This window comes from Abramis brama (genome assembly GCF_963993115.1).
Source record: "Abramis brama genome assembly, chromosome: 1".
NCBI classification, from domain to species: domain Eukaryota; kingdom Metazoa; phylum Chordata; class Actinopteri; order Cypriniformes; family Leuciscidae; genus Abramis; species Abramis brama.
In genome coordinates this window covers 39,801,281-39,824,029 of record NC_139963.1, presented here as the reverse complement: position 1 = coordinate 39,824,029, position 22,749 = coordinate 39,801,281, and the positions used below count along the sequence as shown (strand labels likewise).

Sequence of the window (22,749 nt, the reverse complement as noted above, 5' to 3'; positions counted from 1 at the left end):
TTCAAAGCCCTTTGAAACTGCATTGATTTGGACTTCAACATGTTGGTTGCGATTGAAATCCATTGTGTGGATACAAATCCTGAAATGGTTTCCTCAAAAAACTTTATTTATTTTCCACTGAAGAAAGAAAGACATGAACATCTTGGATGGCATTGGGATGAGTAAATTATCAGGAAATTTTCATTTTGAGGTGAACTAATCCTTTAAGTATCAACTATACAGGGCACACATCCCTAAAGTGTGACTGAATGGTTTGAACTGTGCCTACCTTTAATTTGCCAAATCCATAAAAAAAAGGCAAGAATGTATTGAACATCAATCATGAACTTGGAAATCAGGTCAGAGTCTCTTGTATCAATTCCATTGGAATACTTTTGTTTAAATGGCAAGCCATTCAAAGTCCATTAGTTTCCGTAACAGTGTGCATACATGTGGGTTCATTACATGCATTTTCTTGTTTCCAGCAGCAACTTTTGATCCAGTTTCCAGGTTAATGCCCACAAGTCCTCTGTGAAAAAAACCACACAACATCCAATTATCAAAAAAACAGTATACACTTAAACAATAAAATACAAAATTTGTCAGACAACTCATAAATTACATTTAATTTCAATTAATGAAGAGTTAGGGTCATATTTAATTTTATCCAAAATTTTAATATAAAAATATTTAGCCTTCCATGTTTGCAATAAACAAAATGTACAGATTATATCATTATTATACAGATTTAATTTTAGTAATTTTAGATTTAGTTATTCATGCAGTGAATAAAATAATTCTCTATTCAGTGTGTGGTTAGCAATTTTTTTTTGTTCATTTGAAAACTTTTCCATAAAATATCTAATCCTGATAAACTATCCTAAATTGAAAACCAAAAAAAAAAAAAAAGTCAAGAAAATGTGAAAGTCCACAATAAATATTGAGTAAGATTTTATGCTCTGAAATACCTCTGAATAAATTCCAGCGTGCATGCAGCGTCATCCTGATAAGCAAGATTTAAGTTGTAATAGGTCGCAAACAATGCTGCCAGGCCCTCAACAAATGCCTCTGAAAATGGGCCCAGGACAACTTCCCTTTCGACTGACAACATCCACTTGCTTGGGGTCATGGATTCACCTATAAAAAATAAAATAAAATACGGCAGGGCATAGATTAATAAGTGTTGTAAAAGTATGGTTCATGGGTAGCTCATGATAAAGGGATAGTCTGAAAAGAATGAAATGAAGTGAAAATTACCATGATTTACTAAAGCTATCCTAGGAGTAAATTACTTTCTTCTTTCAGACAATTGCAATCGGAGTTATATTTAAAAAATGTCCTAGCTCTTCCAAGCTTTATAATGGTAGTGAATAACGGCCAAGATTTTGAAGCCCAAAAAAGTGCATCCATCGATCATAAAAGTACTCCACATGACTGCGATGCATTTGTTTAAGAAAAATATCCATATTTAAAACCATATAAATTAAAATATCAAGCTTTCAGCATATTTATGGCGAAAGAGTGAACTCTGACCTGACGCAACGAAGAACACGTAAGCGCAGAGGATAGAGCAAAAAAGAAAAAAAAAAGACTCGAATTAGAAGTCTAAACCAATCATTTTTAAAGACAAATTTCTGAGGATTTCGATATAAGAGAAGACCTTGAGTTTGTTACACAGCCCTATTTGTTTGAACCACGAGAAGCATTAAAGCTTACACTATACATCATGTCAGGAGTTACTTTCTTTTGGCATAAGTCGACTTTAGTTCAACAATGTATATTTTACTTACACAAACACATCACTTCGCTTCAGAGGGCCTTTATTTACCCCCCTGGAGTTACTTTTTCCTGGATTACTTTTATGATGGATGCACTTTTTAGAGCTTTAAAATCTCATCCTCCATTCACTGCCATTATAAAGCTTGGAAGAGCCAGGACATTCTTTAAAATAACTGATTGTATTTGTCTGAAAGAGAAAAGTCATATACACCTAGGATGGCTTGTGGGTGAGTAAATCATGATGTAATTTTTTATTTTTAGATAAAGACACTATAAACTATGGATTTATAATGAAGATTAATGTTACTAATAAGGACTTTTGTTACTAATGAGAGAGAATGGTTCAGAGATAAAAAAAAACAGGGCACAGGGAGAGCCAACTATGGAAGGAATATAGGAATGAGAATAGAATTGTGAAATAGAATACAGGAACAGAGGAGGCAAAATTGTATTTTTTAAAATGGCCATTAAAGTGAGAAGAAAAAAAAACAGTACAGGACTAACAGTTATCCATTTAAAAGCTAGAGAGCAAAGAAAAGTGTATATGATGGAGACACAGACACAAAGTAAAAGCAAAAAACCTTGGATGATCAGTGCGGGTGAATCCGGTAATCCCTCTCTTTCCATGTCGGCTGCAGTTGCTGCTGCCTAAGAAAAACAAAAATTAATTTAGCATTACAATTAAATCTTTAAGACATTAAAAATCTAAATGTTATACTTACATCAGCTTCAATTATAAGGGATTCTGTTCTCTCTTTTCAAAATGGGCCATTAAGAGTTGCAAGATGCACAGGACCAGAGAATTTCCCTCTTGATACTTCGACAGAACAGCACACACCTCATTGTTTGTTGGCTTTTCTTGAAAAAAATCGTAGAATCCTCTTTCGTTTCCCTTCAATGCTCTCCATGATTTTTTGTAGCAGTGAGATGTCAGTAAGCAATTGGAAATGTAAAAAGATCCCCTTCAGACAAAACGGGTAAGGCCATGAGTTCTTTAGTTCAGACAGTGGTGGCGCTGATGGTAATATGTGACCTCCATCAACTTGTGAAGTTCTCCTCTATCAGCTCCAGACATTCCTTCAGTAGAAATTTACTGAGAGAGACAAAATATGTGGGCAATCAGGTACACCACATCTAAATCCTGATTTAGGCACATTTTTATGCAATTTCACATGCTACACAAAACTCAAGATTGTACTGCTCTCATTATTACAAAAGTGACAGAACATGTTCAACTAAAAAAAAAAAAAAAAACTTCACAAGCTAATAAATGCACAGCAATAAAGCATGTGCACAGCAAATACCAATGTAGCCTACTTTCTATTTAACAACTACATTACAAATATGATTACCAAGCACCCTTACAAGTAATATTAACATAAAACTAAAACAAAAAATACTCCATTACACCATCTTAAATCGAACAAAAACGTGCTATTACATTAGCTAATGGCTTGGCAGTCAAGTTAAACACTATTTAGTTGCATAAAACCTACACAATTTAATTGCAATGTTTAAAAGCTTACATGTCTACTACCAACAACAATGTAAAATCATTTTATACCGAACAGTTATCAAAAATGTAATAGTAAAATGACAGCACGGCCACACTTTCACGGTTAAGAAAATATAACAGTTAACGTTAGCCAGCTAACTTAATCGTTCATCTGTGTCTGGACTCATCAAGCAAATTCAGTATCTTAAAATTGGACAAATAATCTAGATTATCCATTTTGCAACGTCACAAAATACAAATAATAGTTAATATATAGTGGCTGTAACAGGATTTCACGTTTACACTAAAGCATGAATTAGCCTACTAGTACTAGCTAACCTTACACACCTCTTCGTCTCACTCTCATTCGAGGTCCTCGTCCTCGTCCTCCTCCGGTAAACGTAGCGCGCATGAGGTGAGCGCGAAAATTGAGTTGTGATGATGATGCAGCGCGTGGAAAGTCCCAACGGTCCCAACTCCCAAGATGTCCACTCACTGAAGATGACGATTGACGAAATGACATCACACGCACTGCGCTACGCCGATGTCGTTGTTTAATCATGGGAGTTTTTGAAAGCCAACAGTTTTAAAGTATTAGAGGTGTACGTTATATAATCAAATGTCAGAGTTTAAATGGTGTAAATAATTCGCTAAAAAAGGCTGTATTTGTTACAGTTGACTATTACTTTAGTGTTATTGACTTATGAAGCGCCAAAACTTTTGCAACCGTTTTTTTTTTCTTAAAAAAATAAAATAAAATAAATTACAGTGGTATGCATGATATCCAGTAGCATTTACTGCATAACCATGTTTCCACAAGTCATAAGAACATGCATGCTCCCACATGGCAAAATACAGTAATACTGTAAATTTAAAAATACAGTAGTCTATTGTAAATATTTACTGTAAAAACTACAGCAATTTTTAACAGTGTACTTACGGCTATACAATGGCTTCCAATTAGTTTTAGAGTACAGTTTAAAATTTTAACCATTACTTACAGAGCCTTGCATGATCAAGCTCCCTCTTATATCCAGGATATACTGCATGTATACACTTCTGGTCGCTCTTTGAGGTCTTCAGGCCAAGACCTTTTAACTGTTCCTAGAACACGTTTTAAAACAAGAGGTGACCGAGCCTTCTGTGTGGTGGCTCCAAGGCTCTGGAACTCTCTTCCATTAGCCTTGAGAGCTTTGGACTCTGTGGAAGCTTTTAAAAAACGCCTTAAGACGCATCTTTTTAGACAAGCATTTAATTAGCAATATGGTTTTGTATGTTTTTGTGTAGCCTATAATGTGTATATTTGTATGTTATGTGTATATCTGTTATGTGTATATTTTAATTTTGTGAAAATCACAGACAAAACTTTTTGTCTGTGAAAAGTGCTATAGAAATAAAGCTTACTTACTTACTTACCGGAAAGAGAAAAAATTAGTTCATCTTTCGAGTCTCGAGTTCGGGTTCGGGTCCGAGTCTTTCGTTCTTCCTGTCAGTCCATATGCTCAGCTGTCAGTAACGGAAAGAGAAATGATTAGTTCATCTCTCGAGTCTTCGGGTTCGAGTCGTTCGTTCTTCAAGCCACAAACCCATAGCACTTTGCAGAAACAGAAATGATTAGTTAATTTTTTTTCCGAGTCTTCGGGTTTGAGTACTTCGTTCTTTTGTCACGTGACCGCTGGTATATTGCATCTATATATTGTTTTATATTTAGAAATTAAAATACAAAATATGTGCAATAAACATTATCTGAAAAATAATTATTGCCCCTGTCCGTCTCTTTTCTAAATGTTTCTTGTGCATCTGTGGTGTGTTTTATTATTATTATTATTATTGTTGTTGTTATAATATATTATAATAATTAGTAAAATTGAGTAATAGTCTAATTGACTTGAATTTGTGAAGTTAGAATTGAATAGTCAATATATTTCCCATATTTGTATGTCTATGATACTGAAAATTATAATCCACTGTAAACAAGTCTCATCAAAGTGAAGTTTCCCCCACATACGGATAAAGCTTTGCATTAACCAACTCTTAAATATCACATTCAATGTTAAGCTATAGGAAATAATCTTCATGACAGAAATTCACAAATATAGCCTATATACATTTGAGAACAGAAACGCATCACGTAATTGTAAAAGTAAAAATAAAATAAAAAATAAATACGCGCTTGTTTGTAAAAAGGTTGTGAATTAGTATTCAATACGGTGACAAGTCACGTGACAAAAGAACGAAGGACTCAAACCCGAAGACTCGAGAGATGAACTAATCTTTTCTCTTTCCAGTACAGATTCTGATTCAGAGCCCATATGTTGCGTAATGCGCATGCGCGGTCAACACAAAATGAACGAATCACTCTCTGAGACAACTCGGTAGTCCCGAGTCATATTAAAGATTCGTTCGTTCATGAACGACCGAACGACACATCACTAGGATCCTCCAATGTTATCTACGTGAATGGTTTAATTTCTGTAGGGACTTATGTGGGAAAAAACATCCGGTTGTTATGTGATCTGGGGTTTCCTGTGGTAAAGTTAGACTATTGCATGAGGAACCACTGGACAGTCACTAATCGGAGTCTGTCTATGTCTGTCAGTCTCGGGCGACGTATTTATTTATTCACCAGCCTTTTAACAGCGCCTTTAATCCGGTCGACGTTTTCCTTGAACACTTAATATGCTGCAATATTTATTTGGACTAGCTCATCTCTTTGCAGTTTTGTTTGTGAACATCACAGGTTTGTATTGACTCCCTTTTTTATTCTACCGATACATGAAGCGAAAACTTTCATTTTGAATTTCGAATTTACTTGTTTCCGAACGTCGTTGTCGACCTATTTCTCTGTGTTCAAATTGTTGACATGTTTGAATTTGAAAGCTAATTCATTACTGTACACTAGTACCAGTGAGCGTTTGTAATGTGATATGACAGTGCTTGAGTACACAGTATTTTTAGTGCTGGCAAATGTGCAAATGTCTAGACCTTATGCGCCAGAGAAACAGGTGCGCAGCCATCTTTAGAATATTGTCTTTGAACTTCCGTTTTTGGGGTTGCTCTGTATATTTCTATGGCATCGCTGTCGAGGAGTAATTAGCTGGTGAAGTGGATTTACTTATTGTAGAGTTAACGAAAGTTATAAGGAGCATTGTAATGTTTAAAGCAGATATCTTAACAAATGTTAAGGAAGATTTTAAAACGAGCTGTTCATTCACAAAAAACGAAAGAAGACAATGAGCACAGCGCTGAAAAGGGGCGTGGCTACATAAGGTCTTATATATAATTATGCCCTATAAGGGGTGGTTGATTAAGATTTCACTTTTTTTTTTTTTTTTTTTTTTTTTTACTTTAGTTAATGTGTAATGTTGCTGTTTCAGCATTAAACAACATCTGCAAAGTTATGATGCCCAGAGTTCAAAGCAAAGGGATAGGCTATATTTTATTTTACATAAATCAAATTTTAAGGACTACAACAAACGGCTGGTAGGGACAACACAGGAGCTTCCTCCCGGGTTAGTAACATCACGAACCCTAAAATGTATATAATCCCCGCCCCCGGGAAACACGATTTATAGATTATCATGACAGAATGCTAATCAATGACTAGAAGATAGTTAACTCTACATCGCTACATAAATTCGTCAACTAACCATTCAGAAATGTCCTGTTGCCTTCTACATGTTGTCATTTCTTCTTGAGTCTCTCCATCTTTGTCTGGTTTGAACATAAAAGGCTAAAAGTTTTTGAAATGTTCAGTGCGTGTCAGAGCTGCTAATACATGCAAGCTCTTTAAGCTCCGCCCTCTATGCTGGGAGCAGCAGCTCATTTGCATTTAAAGGGACAAACAAAAAAAACCCTTAAAAAGTGACAATTTTAACATGATATAAAAAAATATATTGGGGTATTTTGAGCTTAAACTTCACATACACACTTTGGGGACATCAGAGACTTATTTTACATCTAAGGGGCATTATACCACCCCTGTCACAGTCATGAACCATGTACGGTGGCCGAGAGAGAGCTTTACGCGCTCTAAAGAGCAACGCGCTGCAATCTGCAACTGAAGAAATAGAAATAGAAAAAATACCAGTAAATTAAGAAAACCAACATCATCTTCAGTTTGATAACACGTGCTGCAAATACTCACAATGCTACCAAATACAGAAACGCGCTGCAAATAGCATTTATTTTGACCTGGTTTTAACCATTAATTAATTAAGCATTACGGAATTTATTTTCATGAACCTTGAATGTTATTTAGTTACAGTTGTGAAAATTAGCCAGTTTACATAATGTTTCACAGTTGATTTGTGTATTTTGTCAGATTATTTGGGCTAATAATATTCAAAAGGCTAGCAGCGTGTTTTTGTATTCGGTTGCGTCGTGAGTATTTACAGCACGTGTTGAACTTGTCAAACTGATGAAGATGTTTTCGTAATTTGCTGGTGTTTTTTCTTTCTTCCGTTGCAGCGCATTGAGCTCTCTCGGCCACAGTAGGCTCATGACAATGCAATCGGTTTATTAAATATAATATGAAGAGATAAATAATTAGACATAGCCTACTTGTCCTTGTTCAGATACAGTAACTGATAATGATGATGTCCTTATGAATTTTTGTCATATTAATAATGATGAGTTGGGAGGGTACGGTTAAAAAGACAATTTTATTTGAAAGTTGTTTCCCAAGGTTAAGGTGTCATAACCTTTGGAAACAACTTTCAAATAAAATTGTCTTTTAAAATAAAATAAAATGTTTATTGAGGCTGAGTACAGGTCAAAAAAGATTCTTTCTTAGTTTAACGCACAATATGTAAGATTAAAATACCCTAAAACCACTAGCACAGTTTTATATAGTTTGTTGACTTTTGTACATCAATTTCCAACAATTTTTACATCCAGAGAAATCAGCAATTTTAACCAGTGTAACAGCCCGTGTCTTTGCGTCACCTGTCAATGTCGTCAAAACTGAATTATCCTCGATTTCCAGTCTTACTTCCGTAGAAACTATGGAAATACCAAAGACACTGTAATATATTATGTGTTTTATTAGACAGGTGAGCAACTGTTTGGATATCTTTAATGACAGAAAACGAATTGTTATATAGCTATAAAAATTAGTAATTTGTTATATAACAATTGTTGTTATAATTGTTATATAAGCTTATATAGCTTATTATTTGAATGTCTTGTTTTCTTGATTCACCACGAGTAACATATTTGTACCATGCCTCATGGAGACTAACATAGCATAATCAGAAATAGCTTCTTTTTTTTTTGTAGTAACAGTAATACAGCATTTTCTCCACCATACAATATTAATTACAATAATAAAAAATAATTACATGCTATTTAGCAACACAAGTCATCCAGTTTTATTAATATTCTAAAATAGTTCACTGCAAGTGTCCAATACCAGCCACTGTGCGAACGCACAGAGTAACGTTATAACATTACTTTTAACACACTCAATTTATTTTTATTATGATTGTTTTGACCAAGTAAAACAGTACTGCGTTACCCCACAATCTTAATTTGGTTAATTTGGCTTAATAAAGTTTATTGTAAAATAAACAAACTACAAAACGTGTTTACGGGTGTCATCAAGCCACACCTTTGTTATTGTTTTTAATAAGCGACCTCTAGTGGGGAAACTTCTGCCAAGATGATAAGAATTGATTTGCTTCTTTGTTTGTAAACAGTCATAAACAGTTATAGACTGATTGTCTTCTACAATAGCTTTGTCTTGCATAGTTGGTCAATAAACAATAAAATACCAGAGCCTGACCAATAATAATCCAGACCAGTCATTTTATCAACAAGTCAATATGTGATAGTTGCTTATCAATGTTAGTCTATCAAGTAAATAATACCTGATATTATGTATGCCATTATTCTGAATTCTTCAATGTGTTTAACAGGTACACATGCTGATGATAAATGTCCTCTTCAGCTCAACCCACAGAGAGTTATTGTGAGGTACGGCGGTTCTGTCTCAGTCGACTGCAGCACTTATGTCCCACATAGAGGAATGGGATGGGAAGCCAGTGAGGGAGCAGTGCCCATGACCAGAGACAGTCTGATCACATGGAGAGTGTCAGAACTGAGAGAATGGGGCATAGAGCCATCCTGCTACATGAGCTATAATAAGACACAGTGTGTAGTGAATCTCCCAGTGACTATTTACAGTGAGTTTCTCTATTGATATTTTTACATTTTCTTTCTCAGAAATGTCTTATGCATGTACATTCATGACTGCAGATATCAGTGTGTAAATCTTCCTCCACAGAGACTCCAGACAGTGTGTCCATCAGCACTGTGAATCACAACGGACCAATGATGGAGGGAAACCAGTATGAGCTCCAGTGTGACGTTCTCAATGTGGCTCCTGTTCAGAGTCTCACTGTCAACTGGTACAAAGGAAAGACTCTGGTGCATCAAACCAACTTCACTGACACCATCAAGACTCCAGTCAATAAAACATCTAAACTCCAGATCGGTCCAGACAGAGCTGATGATGGAGCTCAGTACTGGTGTGAAGCAAAGCTGGAACTGGGAGAAGAAGGACCTCGACCTCCTCCAACAGCCCCATCAAAAACACTCAATGTTGAAGTTTACTGTAGGTTTACTTATTGCTAAGCTTGCAAATTTGATTGTTTAATTCAGTTCATATTTTCTGATGGGCCTTCTAGTGTGAAGGATTTTTCATATTATGAAGTGAATTAACAGATAAAAAGATTTACTGATCAGTATTTTACTGATCTATTAATAAGAGCTGCTCATCATGGTGTTGTTTTGCTGAGAAATGTTCCTCTGTCCTCCTCAGATAAACCAAAACACTCCAGTTCAACAGAGACCATCAATATAAATGAAGAGCTCACGCTAAACTGTACAGTGAAGGCAAACCCGGCTCCTACGTACTCATGGGAACATCTGAAAGAGACGATCAGCTCCTCAGAGCTTCTGTCCTCCACGCTCAGCTCAGGAAAATACACGTGCAACGCCACAAACTCTCAGGGAACAGACAGCAAAGTGTTCATCCTCATATCTACAGGTCAGTTCTGAATAAACACTAATGAATAGTTAAAAACACTCATTTAAAATTACCATTACTGATTTCCTACCCGGATGTTAGCATCACTCTGGTTCCCTCAATAAAAACTTAACTGGATTTTTTCATTGGCTTTAGAGAAAGCATGCTCTGTGACCAACAATATATGATTCTTACATGCTTTGTTCATCATTAAAATCTTCACAAATGAACACAATTTTTATGAATTTTGAAGCCTCGATACAATCACCAGAAGTAAAAAGCTAAACATAGGTTATAAATAAACTACACCACGGTCACATGACTTCAACGTCACCATCACCCAGCTTTCAACAAATCCTTTGGTCTTTATATAAAAAAAAAAAAAAACATTTTCCCATGAGCATTTGAGTTATAATAGTTTGCAATAGTTTGTGACACAGGTAGGCTGTACATGCAGACTATAGTGAGTAGATGAGTTTGAGTTGTTTGGTGTAATTGTCTAATGTCCCGGCGACAATGTCTGTAGTCCCATTTTACCACTTGTTAGCAACTGCTTTTTTCAAGAAAAGCAAAAGCTTAAAAAAATTACAAGGGGGTATAACTGATGTATTTTTTTATTGAAATTATCTTGAGCTTAATTATTGAAATTATTTGATAAACACAGACCTTATTTCAGACATTTAACCAAAAACCCATTTCAAAAACCCATCAACTTTGGGACGATGAAACCAGAAGTGTTAAAACTGGTTTCTGCGTTCGGCCTATAAAATTACGCCATACACTCCTAAAAATAAAGGTTCTTTAAATGTTCTTAAATGTTTGCATGAATAATCTTTAACATCCATGGAGCCTTTCCATTTCAAAAAGGACTGACTCTTGAGTTTCTCAGTCCAGTTTGAGTTTCACAAACAAGTAGAGCTGTTTCCCCGGTAACTTCTGCTGCTAGTTGACTGTTGCTTAATTTGCTTAAAACCGGACAGTATTTTACCATGTGTTTTTCAAATCCTGGAAAACAAATACGTTTTAATGACGATTAAAATATTAAACTGTAATACGTCAGAAATTGCATTGTGGTTTATCTTCAAACTGCTAACCGTTTCATCCCCATTCCTCAAACTTGGAGTGAACTTGCCGACGACTCGTAAATCTTTAGCATAGTGGCGGTCGCGACCCCCAGGTTGGGAAACATCTGATTATAAGTGTGAACTAGTGAAAACTCCTTTTCTGTGAGCCTACTCAGGACTTGATACACAGTGAAATGAATAATAACAATGACGGTTTAACATAATCAGTTTGAGCCCGAGTCTTCGGGACTTTGGAAAAGTGGATTTGGTTTGCTTTGGCAGAAAAGAAATCAGCGTCTTCTCAACATGTTTGAGGGTGGGTTAAAGTAGATGTTTGCAGGCAGCCAATGAAGACCATAGGCTGGATTTATGCAAATGTGTTACAAACATAGGTTTGAGCAGGAAGTGAGACTGGAATTACTGACGACTTGTTTTGGCAGTTCAAAATCGATTCTTTCATTTGCAATAACATAATTTGTCATGCACTTTGATATTTGCAGACCTTTTAAATTCACAAACAGCTACAGTATATTAAGCACTACATGAAATGTAATATATAAAAAAGCATAATAAGGAGGGGGGAGGGGGGCACTTTAAGAGTGTAGCACTGTATATACTGTAACAATGAGATCTTCTGATACAGAGGAGCCTAGGTTTGTGTGTATGTTAAAATTCTGCTAGTGTAATTTATATAAGCATTTTATTTAGAATGAGCAACTAGAAAACAAAATTAAAAAAAAAAATTAAACAGCTTTCTGTTGGTTATATAGACTGCAATATTATTAAAAATCTTTTCCATTTGAAATGGAAAACCCTAACTATGAGGAAGGAAACAAGAATGCGTTTGTGACATTTTAGCAAGTTGGTTATATTAAACTCTCAATATTTATTTATCCCAAAGTTTATTTATTTTTTTTACATTTTTTGCGGTCTTGAATAAGCTTCGCATTTGCATTTAATCATTCATCAGGCTATTTTATCTAACACAAAATGAGGAATAGGGCAACAATAGTGTCTTGTAGTCTCCCGTACACTGGTGTTGTGTTCCTGCCGAGCCGCTCCAGGACGGCTGCTGGTAGTTTGTGTGTCACGCTTCTGTTGCTGAAACTGTTGATGGATTCATCTGTTTCTAAAATCATTCATGTCATTTCTCCCACAGGCAGAACACCATTGTGGCCTATTATTTTATCTGTCGTGGTCGTGGTTGTGGCTGTGGCAATCGTCTCTTATGTGATATACAAACGCAGGACCTCCTCAAATGCTGTCATCTGATTGATTTACAAGATATGACCTCAAAACGGTATCTTCTCCTCGGGGAGATTGTGAAAAACTTTATGATTATGGATTATACTTTCTATAATATCTATACTTAAGATAGATATTTATTTATTTGTCCTCAAAGAGGAAAATATTTTCCACTGTAAGAATTGAGAAATTAGGAGATGCCGGACAGTCTGTTTGAAGAGCGACCAGACCCTGAGAGGACAAAAGGACCTCTCTGGAAATTACCATTTGAACTCACCATTTGAGAGGCAAAGTCTCACCTCAGAATACATCTCTCCCCCTCTTCCCCACTCCCCCTCTCTCATGCTGAGACCACATGTAAATCACCCAGAAATCCATATGGTTTAATGTTAATAATTGTCATCCAGTTTTATACATGTTTGGTATCATTTAAAATGTCACAGTGCGACTGGTACAAATGTCTCATTTCTAAATAAGTAAAACAAAAGGTAATAAGGTTTTTAAGAGTTTAAAGATAACTGACATACAAAGAAAGGTGATCTCCTGACAAATGGTCACACACCCCCAAAAGGTGCAACCTCTGAATGGAAATTTCTTTTGTTAGTACATGTTTCCATGTGAAAGAGGTTTGTCTATATAATGAAATGCAGCCGGTGATTCGGGGCCTTTTCTGTACTTCAGATTCGCCCGTGAGGCTGAGAGCGGCCAAAACTCAGCCTCATGTATTTCTTATTGTTGGGTTTGCATCTCTTCTCATTTTCCAGAGTATTTGATGTTTTGTATCGATTATCTTTGAATTGATTATGAAATTGGCATGATACATTTACCTGACATAATAAATTGTTACATTTGATTATTCTAACTGACTTTGGCATTATTTGCATTAAAGAGTTAAAAAGAATAGTCAAACATTCGCTCACATTTAATGATGCAAAGATATCATTAAAACCTTTTCATTTATGGAGAATACATATTCAAATGTATTGCATTTAATCAAAAAATACTTTGCCTCGAGAAAAGGACAGTAACACGTTAAGACCTTCCACGCTGGTCAGATGCCGGTTTTGGGCCGATCGAGCGCGAGCTTACACCACAGTGGTGCATACATTACAAAGACACATTCAAACATGTTCAAAATTATACAATAATAAGCATACCAAATCAAAACAATGACAAAGGCATATAGCTAATCCTCTAATGTGCATTGAAAGGATTGTTTGCTTAAAACCCTTACACCCGTATGGCTGTATAGGGACTTCAGTTTAAACGGCCACTGCTGTGATTGGCTGACGGCTTTGCATATGAAATAGATAGTATTACATGCGGAACTCTCTCTAAACAAGCATGTTTTTACTATTACAGCTCTCATGCTTAACTAATCGTGAAAAGAGTTGTTTATAGCATTATATTTAGATCGTGGCATGAAAGGTTGCAGTGATGAGCATGTAGCCGATCACAGAAATGTTGAGCGCATGAATGCAGCGATCACAGCATTGCAACTTGATTTCTGCACACTAAAGAATGCTTTCATCATAAATAACAGTGCAAACATGATGTAAATAAGAGGTTTGTTGATTATAACAGGAGTGTATAACCCAGTGTATTAATGTTGAAGGAACTTGTAGATGCTGCAATTTCTTGATTACCTGATGACAATGAATCATATTGAAGTCAGAACTAAAGTCAATAAAGAGAAGAAAATTGACAAATTAGATTAATAGTAAACTTTATTTTATATAGTGCCTTTAAAGCAGCTTCTCAAGGCACTTTATACAATAAAAATAAAAATAAAATAAAAATACACAAATAGAAATAAAAAGAGTACAAAAAAAAGAACAGACTGGAATACAAAATAACTAAAACTAACTAGCTAACCTCGTTTTTTTTTTTACACACATTGCAATTTGTTGAGTGTGGTTTTAGGAACCCCAGAAAGAAGTGCAATGCAGTCGTCAATTCAGGGAAAAACAAAACCAAAGTATTGATAAGCCTTTCAGTCACAGGAAAAGATAGCATAGGGCGAAGTCTACCCTAGTGAACAAAATAGGATACTTAAGCACACATTCCCCCGGTTTCACAGAAAAGGCTTAAACTAGTACCAGACTAAAATGCATGTTTAAACTCTTTTAACTGAAAGCAACTTGTACTGGCATATCTTAATATATGTCAGTGCCATTGTTTTGTCTCAAGATGAACACCAGTATGTTTTTTTTCCGAAGGCATGTTTATAAAAGCTACTTAAATATCCTAATTGAAGTAAGGCCTAATTCTTGCTTAATCTATTCTAAGCCCTCTCTGTGAAACCGGGCCTTTATTCAATAAACGTAAGGCTTGGTTTCACAAACAGGGTTTAGATTAAGCCAGGATTAGGCCACATTACTGGTATGCATTTTGAGACAAAACAATGGCACAGACATATATTAAGATATTCCAGTGCAAGGGTCTTTCAACAGCTCAAACTTTAGTCTGGGACTAGACTTAAGCCTTGTCCGTGAAACCAGAGGTAAATGTGTTGGTAGTGCACTATAAATTGGTATACTTCAAGTCTACTAAACTAAAGTTGTATTAAGTATACTTTGTTGTGCTAAAGTGGAACTATTCCAAGCATACTTAAGTACAACTTAAATATATAACCTAATTTTTGCAATGTACAGAATACAATGTAAACTTCAAATGTATTTTGGTGATATTGAAATTGCACTTTATAAAACTTTTGGACTTACATTTATTGTTATACATTTACATAAGTTATACTTATAATAAACTGAGGCCATACTACTCTTTTACTAATAGTGACATTAAAACACATTATAGGCCTATAAAAATTGATTGAAATAACACTTTGAGTGGGATAGAGCTGCACTATATATAGGAATAGTATGCTGAATACATACTTCAAATTACTTGTAATGACAAAGTACCTGTAACTCACGCTTCTAATGTATTTTAGGTATCACTGAAATGTGCTGAAGGTGAAATTTAATTTAACTTCAGGTGTCATTAAAATGCACTTTATTCACTCTAGTAGTACTTGGACCTTGAGAGCATTGGAAATTTTTTAATATTTATGTTGTGCTTATCACCTTACAGTGGTGAACACACCAGAATTGATTGTTTTATAGGCTCCTGACAATTCATAGAAATTCCCTAATATACCAACAATTCACTTAATTTGTGAATGTAGGATCTGGATTCGAACTCGATTCCCTCCCGTACAAAGGAACTGTCTTTACCATCAAGATTGTACTTCTTTTCTGGTCTTCCCATAATGGGAAACATGTTCCTGGTGTGTAAATATCTTTCATAATTTATTTCACTATTTCAAACTGATTACACCTGATATGTATAAAATGTGCTTATAAATGACGATATGACTGTAAAAACTGTATGAATTTGTATGATGTTAATAAAATTGTGTAATGACATTAAATACCTTGTCATTTTTCTTATGTAGAAAATGCATCTTGATTTAAGAATATTTGGATATTTTGACCGGACACAACAAGACAAAAATACTGAGTAAGAAAAGGCATTTTTTAGCAGTGCAGGTACATTCATTCATTGAGCATATTTTCATCATGTAGACAACGTCATAGTGACAAATGACAAAAACGGCCATTCACTGCCATTATAAAGCTTGGAAGAGCCAGGACATTTTTTAGTATAACTCCGATTGTATTCGTCTGAAGGAAGAATGTCATATACACATATGATGGCTTGAGGGTGAGTAAATCATGGGGTAATTTTCATTTTTGGGTGAACTATCCCTTTAAGTTTGTGTATTTTAGTCCATGTGTGTAAACTGAGGTCACCAATATGCTAGTGAACACAATGACTCTGAAATCTATCATGACGAAGTTCGTTTTTGTCGGACTAGCAAATAACATTCATTCCTGTTGCATTATTAAATCCCACTACTTTCAGTTAAATTGGCATATTCTCTGTATCATTTTTTTTATATTTTTTTATAGAGATTGCAATCACAAGGAGGTTTTTAGGTAATGAAATTACTTAGAGCTGCTAACAACTACAAAAGCTGATATTCACTCAGAACAGAAACTTCCACAACTTTTAAGCTGGTATTAATTTCCATGTTTTTCCAGGTGTGTAAATCACACACTTACTAAGGTTTTCCTTGACTTTGGGATCTCTTTGAATTAATTTGTTAGATAATGTATATAATACCTATTTTCTTGTATACTGACCAACTTTAAGTATGTTGTACAGAATTTAAGGCAACATTTAGTGTTATGAAATTAAAACCGAAACACATAAAGGTATAAAATGTGAGCTCAAAATCAAATGTAATTATGGTCAATATATGGAAGTTGAATCAGACTGATTGTTTGCTGAATTAAAGGTACCTCTGGGTCTGTGTAATCATTTACCATGGTATAAAAGGATACAAAGGTCATACATGAAGTGACGCCAATTACACTAAGGAAAACAGACGTAAACTATTTTACTATGCTAACATGAACTCCACCACAACATGTTTTGCAATATATACAATATTTATTTAAAAACACACACACAAAAAGGAAATGATAACCATCACAGTCCACAAATATTGTGGAGGCAGTGTGAACAGTTACAGGGAGAAGATCTGTCAAAAGAAATAGGAGGAATATAATCTCATTTTATATATAAATAAGGGTTCATGATAAAACAGACAAATGTGCTGCTGAGTAGAACCAGAGAATTTAACATTCTGGGTATGAAACGCTTCGTATTGCATCATTTTTTTTATATATAAAATGCCAATTTAATTAATCACAGAGTCATAAATCAGTCAATAATTCCAGACCAGGCCAAAAGATCATATGATTGCTGCAGTAAACCTGTCAATTAAAGGGACAGTTCACTCAAAAATGAACATTCTGTCATTATTAACTCTCTTCATTCTAAAGGCTCGTTTACATCAAGAATGATAACTATAAAGATTAGCTATATTAGCGTCCACACCAGCGGATGATATAGTTGTGTTTATTATAAGCGCGTGCTGCAGTTCTGTCGTCTGCTGCTTTAAATGCTCAAGCTGACTGAATTCTGATTGGCTGTCAGTGTTTTTATCATTCATCAACTGGAAACAGTCATTCTGAAAGTGAATCCAACGATGTTGTTTCTCTGTGCCGTTACCGTTATAGTGTGAATTTTTAAAACTATATATTTATCGTTATAGTTATCTTAAACCCGTATGACTTTCATCTGTAGAACATAAAAGAAGATACTTTGAAGAACATTTCAACTATTTTTGTCCATAAAAAGCAAGTCAATGGTGTCCATTTTAACAGGTTTGGAATGACATGAGTAACAATCCCTTGAACCGTAGATCCACTGCAGGTTGAGTAAACAGTGCAAAACAGAGCATTCACTATTACTTGAGAACTGCTGAAATCAACAATATTTTAGTAACACATTCATTTGTCTGAGGTTATCTGTGAATATGCTACATAATTGCTCGTTCTGTCCATCTTTTTGGCCAAAAAAAGCTTTTGTAAAAGAGTCCCAGATCTCCAGTGACCTCAGAGAAGAGGACATGTGCTGTTCCACCACCACCGATCTCCCATACTGTTCACTTCAATTCAGTTTTACATCCACAACTGCCGAAATCATCCAGAGGAAGGTCCACTCTCCTCTTCCTGTAAGGTGTGATGGCTAGTTCAAGCAGTCTCTATCTCTCGGCCTCCATGACAATAATAGTATGCTCAGCGGAGGCTTGCTGAGTCACAGCTGCAGGCCAGCCTGGAGAGACCGTCTGCGGCACGAGCTGACCCGGAGTCCATCGGCCCTGCAGGCCAGGGGTCGCCGGAGGGCTCATGGCCCAGTTGGTGTGAGGAGCTGGTGATGTAGCCATGGGAGAGATGGGACTGCTGTTGCCGAAGCTCTCTGAGGCTTTAAGATGAGAAAACATGGCTAGGGCATCTGGGAAGTTGGGGGGTGTCGCTGGTGTGTTGGCTGGAGTGCACATCTGGAAACAAAGACAGAACCAACTTAATCATTTGTAATGAACACTGCAACATTCTGTAAGAACTATCCATATTGATATAATGCTGACTTTAAAACTGGAACGGTTAATGCAGCAATCGACACACAAGGGTCAGTTTCATAAAGTAGATTTTTACAGCTTTATCCACACTGAATGGAAATCATTTTCTTAGAATTGAGGAAGTAATTGAGGAAGTCTCAGAAATGTGACTGAGGTTGTATGTAGACCTTTGGAGTTGATTTAATAATGATTGGCTACCTTGCCTGAATAAACACGAGACCTGATGCACCGACACAAATGCTACTATAGCAACGTTTAGTCAAGTCAAGTCAAGTCAAGTCTATTTGTATAGCGCTTTTCACAATACAGATTGTATCAAAGCAGCTTCACAGTATTAAATCAAAATAACACAACAAGGTTTGTTTCTAGTGGAAAAAACGTCCACATTTGGTAAGGCTGATCAATAGTATTATTGATTGAATAAATTAAATTAAATATCCCCAACTGAGCAAGCCAAAGGCAACAGTGGCAAGGAACCGAAAAACTCCATCAAGTGACCTAATGGTGACCTAAAACTCCATCAGGTGACCTAATGGAGAAAAAAAAACCTTGGGAGAACCCAGGCTCAGTCGGGGGCCAGTTCTCCTCTGGCGTTTATGAACTAGAGGCCGGATTTAACTGTAAGATTAAAAATATTATATGAATGCCTGGCTGAAGAGATGCGTCTTTAATCTAGTTTTAAACTGGGAGAGCGAGTCTGAGCAACGAACAGTATCAGGAAGGCTATTCCAGAGCTTTGGAGCTAAATGTGAAAATGCTCTCCCTCCTTTGGTTGATCTGGATATCCTAGGTATGACCAAAAGCCTTGAATTTAGTGATCTTAAAGAGCGTGATGGATTATAGGGCGATAGAAGATCGGTTAAATAGACTGGAGCTAAGCCGTTTAGGGCTTTATAAGTCAGTAGCAATACCTTGTAATTAATACGGAACTTTATAGGTAACCAATGTAGTGATGATAAAATCGGTGTTATATGATCATATTTTCTTGATCTAGTAAGAACTCTAGCAGCTGCATTTTGGACTAACTGTAGCTTGTTTATTGAGGATGCAGGACAACCGGCTAATAAAGCATTACAGTAATCTAGTCTCGAGGTCATGAATGCATTAACTAACTTTTCTGCATCAGAAACTGATAGCATATTACGTAGCTTAGCAATGTTTCTAAGGTGGAAAAAGGCTTTTTTTTGTAACATATGAAATATGATTTTCAAAAGACAGGTTGCAGTCTAGTATAACACCCAGGTCTTTTACTGTAGAGGATAAAGTAACAGGACATCCTACTATGTTAAAGTTGTATTGTGAGAGGTTTTGTGGGCGTTTTTTTGAACCGATAAGTATTACCTCTGTCTTGTCTGGATTTAATAAAAGAAAATTACGCGTCATCCAATCTTTTATATCTTTAACACACTCTGTCAATTTGGATAATTTAGCGTTTTCATCCGGCCGTGATGAAATATATATTTGAGTGTCATCAGCATAACAATGGAAACTAATTCCATGTTTCCTTATAATATTTCCAAGTGGCATCATATAGCCTATAGTGAGAAATCAAATTAATACAATTTATTTGGTAAGTAGTCATGTAGTGGAATTATATATATATATATTTTTTTTTTTTATAATATAGCTTTTATAAGCAATTAGTTCACTCAGCAGGTCTGAGGGTTTTCAAATACAAATATTCGCTATGGTTTGGGTTTTAGTTCCTGCACTTGTGGGTGGATGGCATACCTACACAGTATATGGTCAAAAAGCACGTCTCCATTGAGTCATTCAAAAGTTCCTATGTCTGACAAACATTTTGTAAACAATGTGAAAAAGATCAGCAGTCAAGTGACAGTTCCATCAACTCTGGACCAAACATTGCTCATACTTGGACACCCTTACTGTTGAGCTATTACAACTAGTACAGCAGGATTTTTAAACTGAAACCTGTATATGTGTAGAGGCTATTTCTATGAATTGCTCACTCAAACAATACTGTCATCCGAAAATGGTAAATCATCTCGGCTTTCCAGTCACACACAGATCATTCATAATTCATCTGTCTGCTTGCAGCCTTGGGGACCCAAACATTTTAAGCAAACAGAAACATGCCCATGTCCACCAAAACTGACATTGCACAACATTCCCTTTCACCTTCATTTTCACTATAATCAGAAACTGATTTTCTGAGTTTTTTTCTCCTCATTGTCATATATTTTTTTCCTCGCTGTCATATCATTTGGTTTGTTTGTTTAGATGTACTTTCACATTTACACATTGCAAAGCACATTGAGAGCTGTATGTGAGGCAAATGCATTATTATTTGATAAACGCCGTCAACTGCATGTATGAGACTGGTGACGTCACCATGGCAGCGCCCATAAGGGTGCGACCCGCTCCCTATAGAATAAAACTGCCTTTTCTGATTAGTCTTTATCTCATGTGGCTGTACATCATAATAATATTTTATTTATTTATTTTATGTGATGTTTGAGTAAACCATTTTAAAGTGCAAACATTTTAAGTGCACTTGAAACTTAAGGGAGAGATGAGGTGCTGACCAAGGGTTAACTGACTTTGAATTCGCTTTGCATGTGACCGGTAGTAGTACCGTCTACTTCTGAGTAACTCCAAACAAATTCCTTTAATTTAAGATATCTGCTAAAAATTAATAAAACGTGTTTTTTAAGCCACTGATGTTCTGAACACCGCGCGTTCCTAACGTACCGTTCTTTGTATTGTTATACGGTGTAAACATCGCAGTGTCAAGCGCGTGCTCTCTCCGTTTCCTGGAATCGCCCTCCCCCACACATTTGGACACGTTTACAAAATCGCAACTCCCATGAGTCCAGATTATTTTATCATCTTAATATTTACATATTTAATTAACCACCTACGGGAGACTATATGCGCTTAAAAAAGACAAAGTTGTGAGTTTGAAACGACATAAATGTAGCCCTCGCGAGACAACATGCCAGCCTGTGTTTATTTTTGTCTGACTCGTGGTTTCAACATGGCGGAAGTCATCATAACAGATATTAAAAACTATCAAGACACAATAACAAGAGAGACAAAAAAATACATATACTCACCATTTGATGGCTGTAAGGAATATTAGCCTCTTGGAAAAAAGTACTGAGTGCAGTCTGCAACATCATAAAATAGTTATCAGTAATTCATAAACACGTGATGAAGCAAGCAAACGTGTATTGTAGAGCTTTGAACATAAATTTAAATTTATAGATATTTATTTCGCTGAAGCCAATGAAATATCCCGTTTAAAATACTTTATAAAGTAATCTGATTGCCCCATTTGTTGGCTTGTTTTGCTGTTTGTTGCAATGAGCTTGTCTCGCATTGTTTTAAACTACGTCAAATAAATGCAGGGTTAATTATAGTGATTTGTATAGATATTACTGTGCAACATGACATTCAGTTTTCTGTTATTTGCCACACCAAACAAACATACCTCAAACTGCCAATGTGAAGCTTGTAGAAGCTGCTTTGCTTGATCCGCCGCACATCCGGCTGTAAGAACAAACTGATTTATCATAACTTGATGCCTTAGTTCGTCCATATCCAGTTAAGAAAGCTGTGTTATTTCGTACGTTCAAAGTTACAGCTCGCAGTCTTTCAAAAAAGCCGCACTCGAACATCAACTTGTCGGGTAGAAACAGAAAATGTTGTGAGTTGAAGCGTCGCACTTAGCGCCCCCTGTCGGACAACTGCAGTGAGTGCAAGACAAGATGAACTCTGGGATTTGTTGGCAAGTATGCAAGATAGCTCGATGGACTCAAAATAATTGATAACAAGACAAGCATGGATATGAAGTCTATATTAAATTCTTACAAACGCACATTAAATTAAGCTTCCACCCCCTTATCATGTTATTAAGATTTGTCACTTTCATCCTGTGTTGTACCAAGACTTTAGATACACTTAGTTGTACCCATTTGTTTGTACCCATATATTTTTGGCCTTCATTCCTGAAGTAATTCCCACACAACCCAACTAAACAATTACACATGCAACAGTTGAATTTGCAGAAAGCACATATTTTTTGCCTTCAAAATGAGCAAAATATGTAGCCTATTTTGGCATTGTAAGTTTAGTTTCCAAAAGC

At 35.8% G+C, this 22,749-nt stretch overlaps 2 protein-coding genes and 1 long non-coding RNA gene across 3 annotated transcripts; 1 reads left to right on the top strand and 2 right to left on the bottom strand.

Annotated features, from left to right (window-relative positions):
- Window positions 1-3,739, bottom strand: LOC311083119. The gene is made up of 5 exons (XR_014606210.1): window positions 3,602-3,739; window positions 2,481-2,851; window positions 2,340-2,406; window positions 948-1,116; window positions 1-508 (listed from the first exon to the last, which is right to left on the bottom strand). It is a non-coding gene; the product is annotated as an uncharacterized lncRNA (long non-coding RNA).
- A 1,902-nt stretch (window positions 3,740-5,641) lies between these two features.
- LOC311082893 (intercellular adhesion molecule 2-like) lies at window positions 5,642-14,323 on the top strand. Its single transcript, XM_084114072.1, has 5 exons — window positions 5,642-5,993; window positions 9,172-9,438; window positions 9,540-9,869; window positions 10,077-10,304; window positions 12,507-14,323. Exons 1-5 carry the CDS (start codon window positions 5,933-5,935, stop codon window positions 12,617-12,619), a joined length of 999 nt encoding a protein of 332 aa, XP_083970198.1. The 5' UTR covers window positions 5,642-5,932; the 3' UTR covers window positions 12,620-14,323.
- Window positions 14,324-17,087: 2,764 nt separating this feature from the next.
- Window positions 17,088-22,337, bottom strand: ubald1b (UBA-like domain containing 1b). The gene is made up of 3 exons (XM_084114210.1): window positions 22,096-22,337; window positions 21,719-21,772; window positions 17,088-18,563 (listed from the first exon to the last, which is right to left on the bottom strand). The coding sequence occupies exons 1-3, from the start codon at window positions 22,201-22,203 to the stop codon at window positions 18,267-18,269; spliced, it is 459 nt and encodes a 152-aa protein (XP_083970336.1). The 5' UTR covers window positions 22,204-22,337; the 3' UTR covers window positions 17,088-18,266.
- Between the last annotated feature and the right edge of the window lie 412 nt (window positions 22,338-22,749).

Coding starts and splice junctions, on each gene's coding strand:
- LOC311082893 (XM_084114072.1), top strand. CDS start 5,933: ATGCTGCAATATTTATTTGGACTAGCTCATCTCTTTGCAGTTTTGTTT. Junction 9,439..9,539: donor TCTCCCAGTGACTATTTACA/GTGAGTTTCTCT, acceptor CTTCCTCCACAG/AGACTCCAGACAGTGTGTCC. Junction 9,870..10,076: donor ACTCAATGTTGAAGTTTACT/GTAGGTTTACTT, acceptor TGTCCTCCTCAG/ATAAACCAAAACACTCCAGT.
- ubald1b (XM_084114210.1), bottom strand. CDS start 22,203: ATGGACGAACTAAGGCATCAAGTTATGATAAATCAGTTTGTTCTTACA. Junction 21,773..22,095: donor CTTCACATTGGCAGTTTGAG/GTATGTTTGTTT, acceptor ATGATGTTGCAG/ACTGCACTCAGTACTTTTTT. Junction 18,564..21,718: donor TTCCTTACAGCCATCAAATG/GTGAGTATATGT, acceptor CTTTGTTTCCAG/ATGTGCACTCCAGCCAACAC.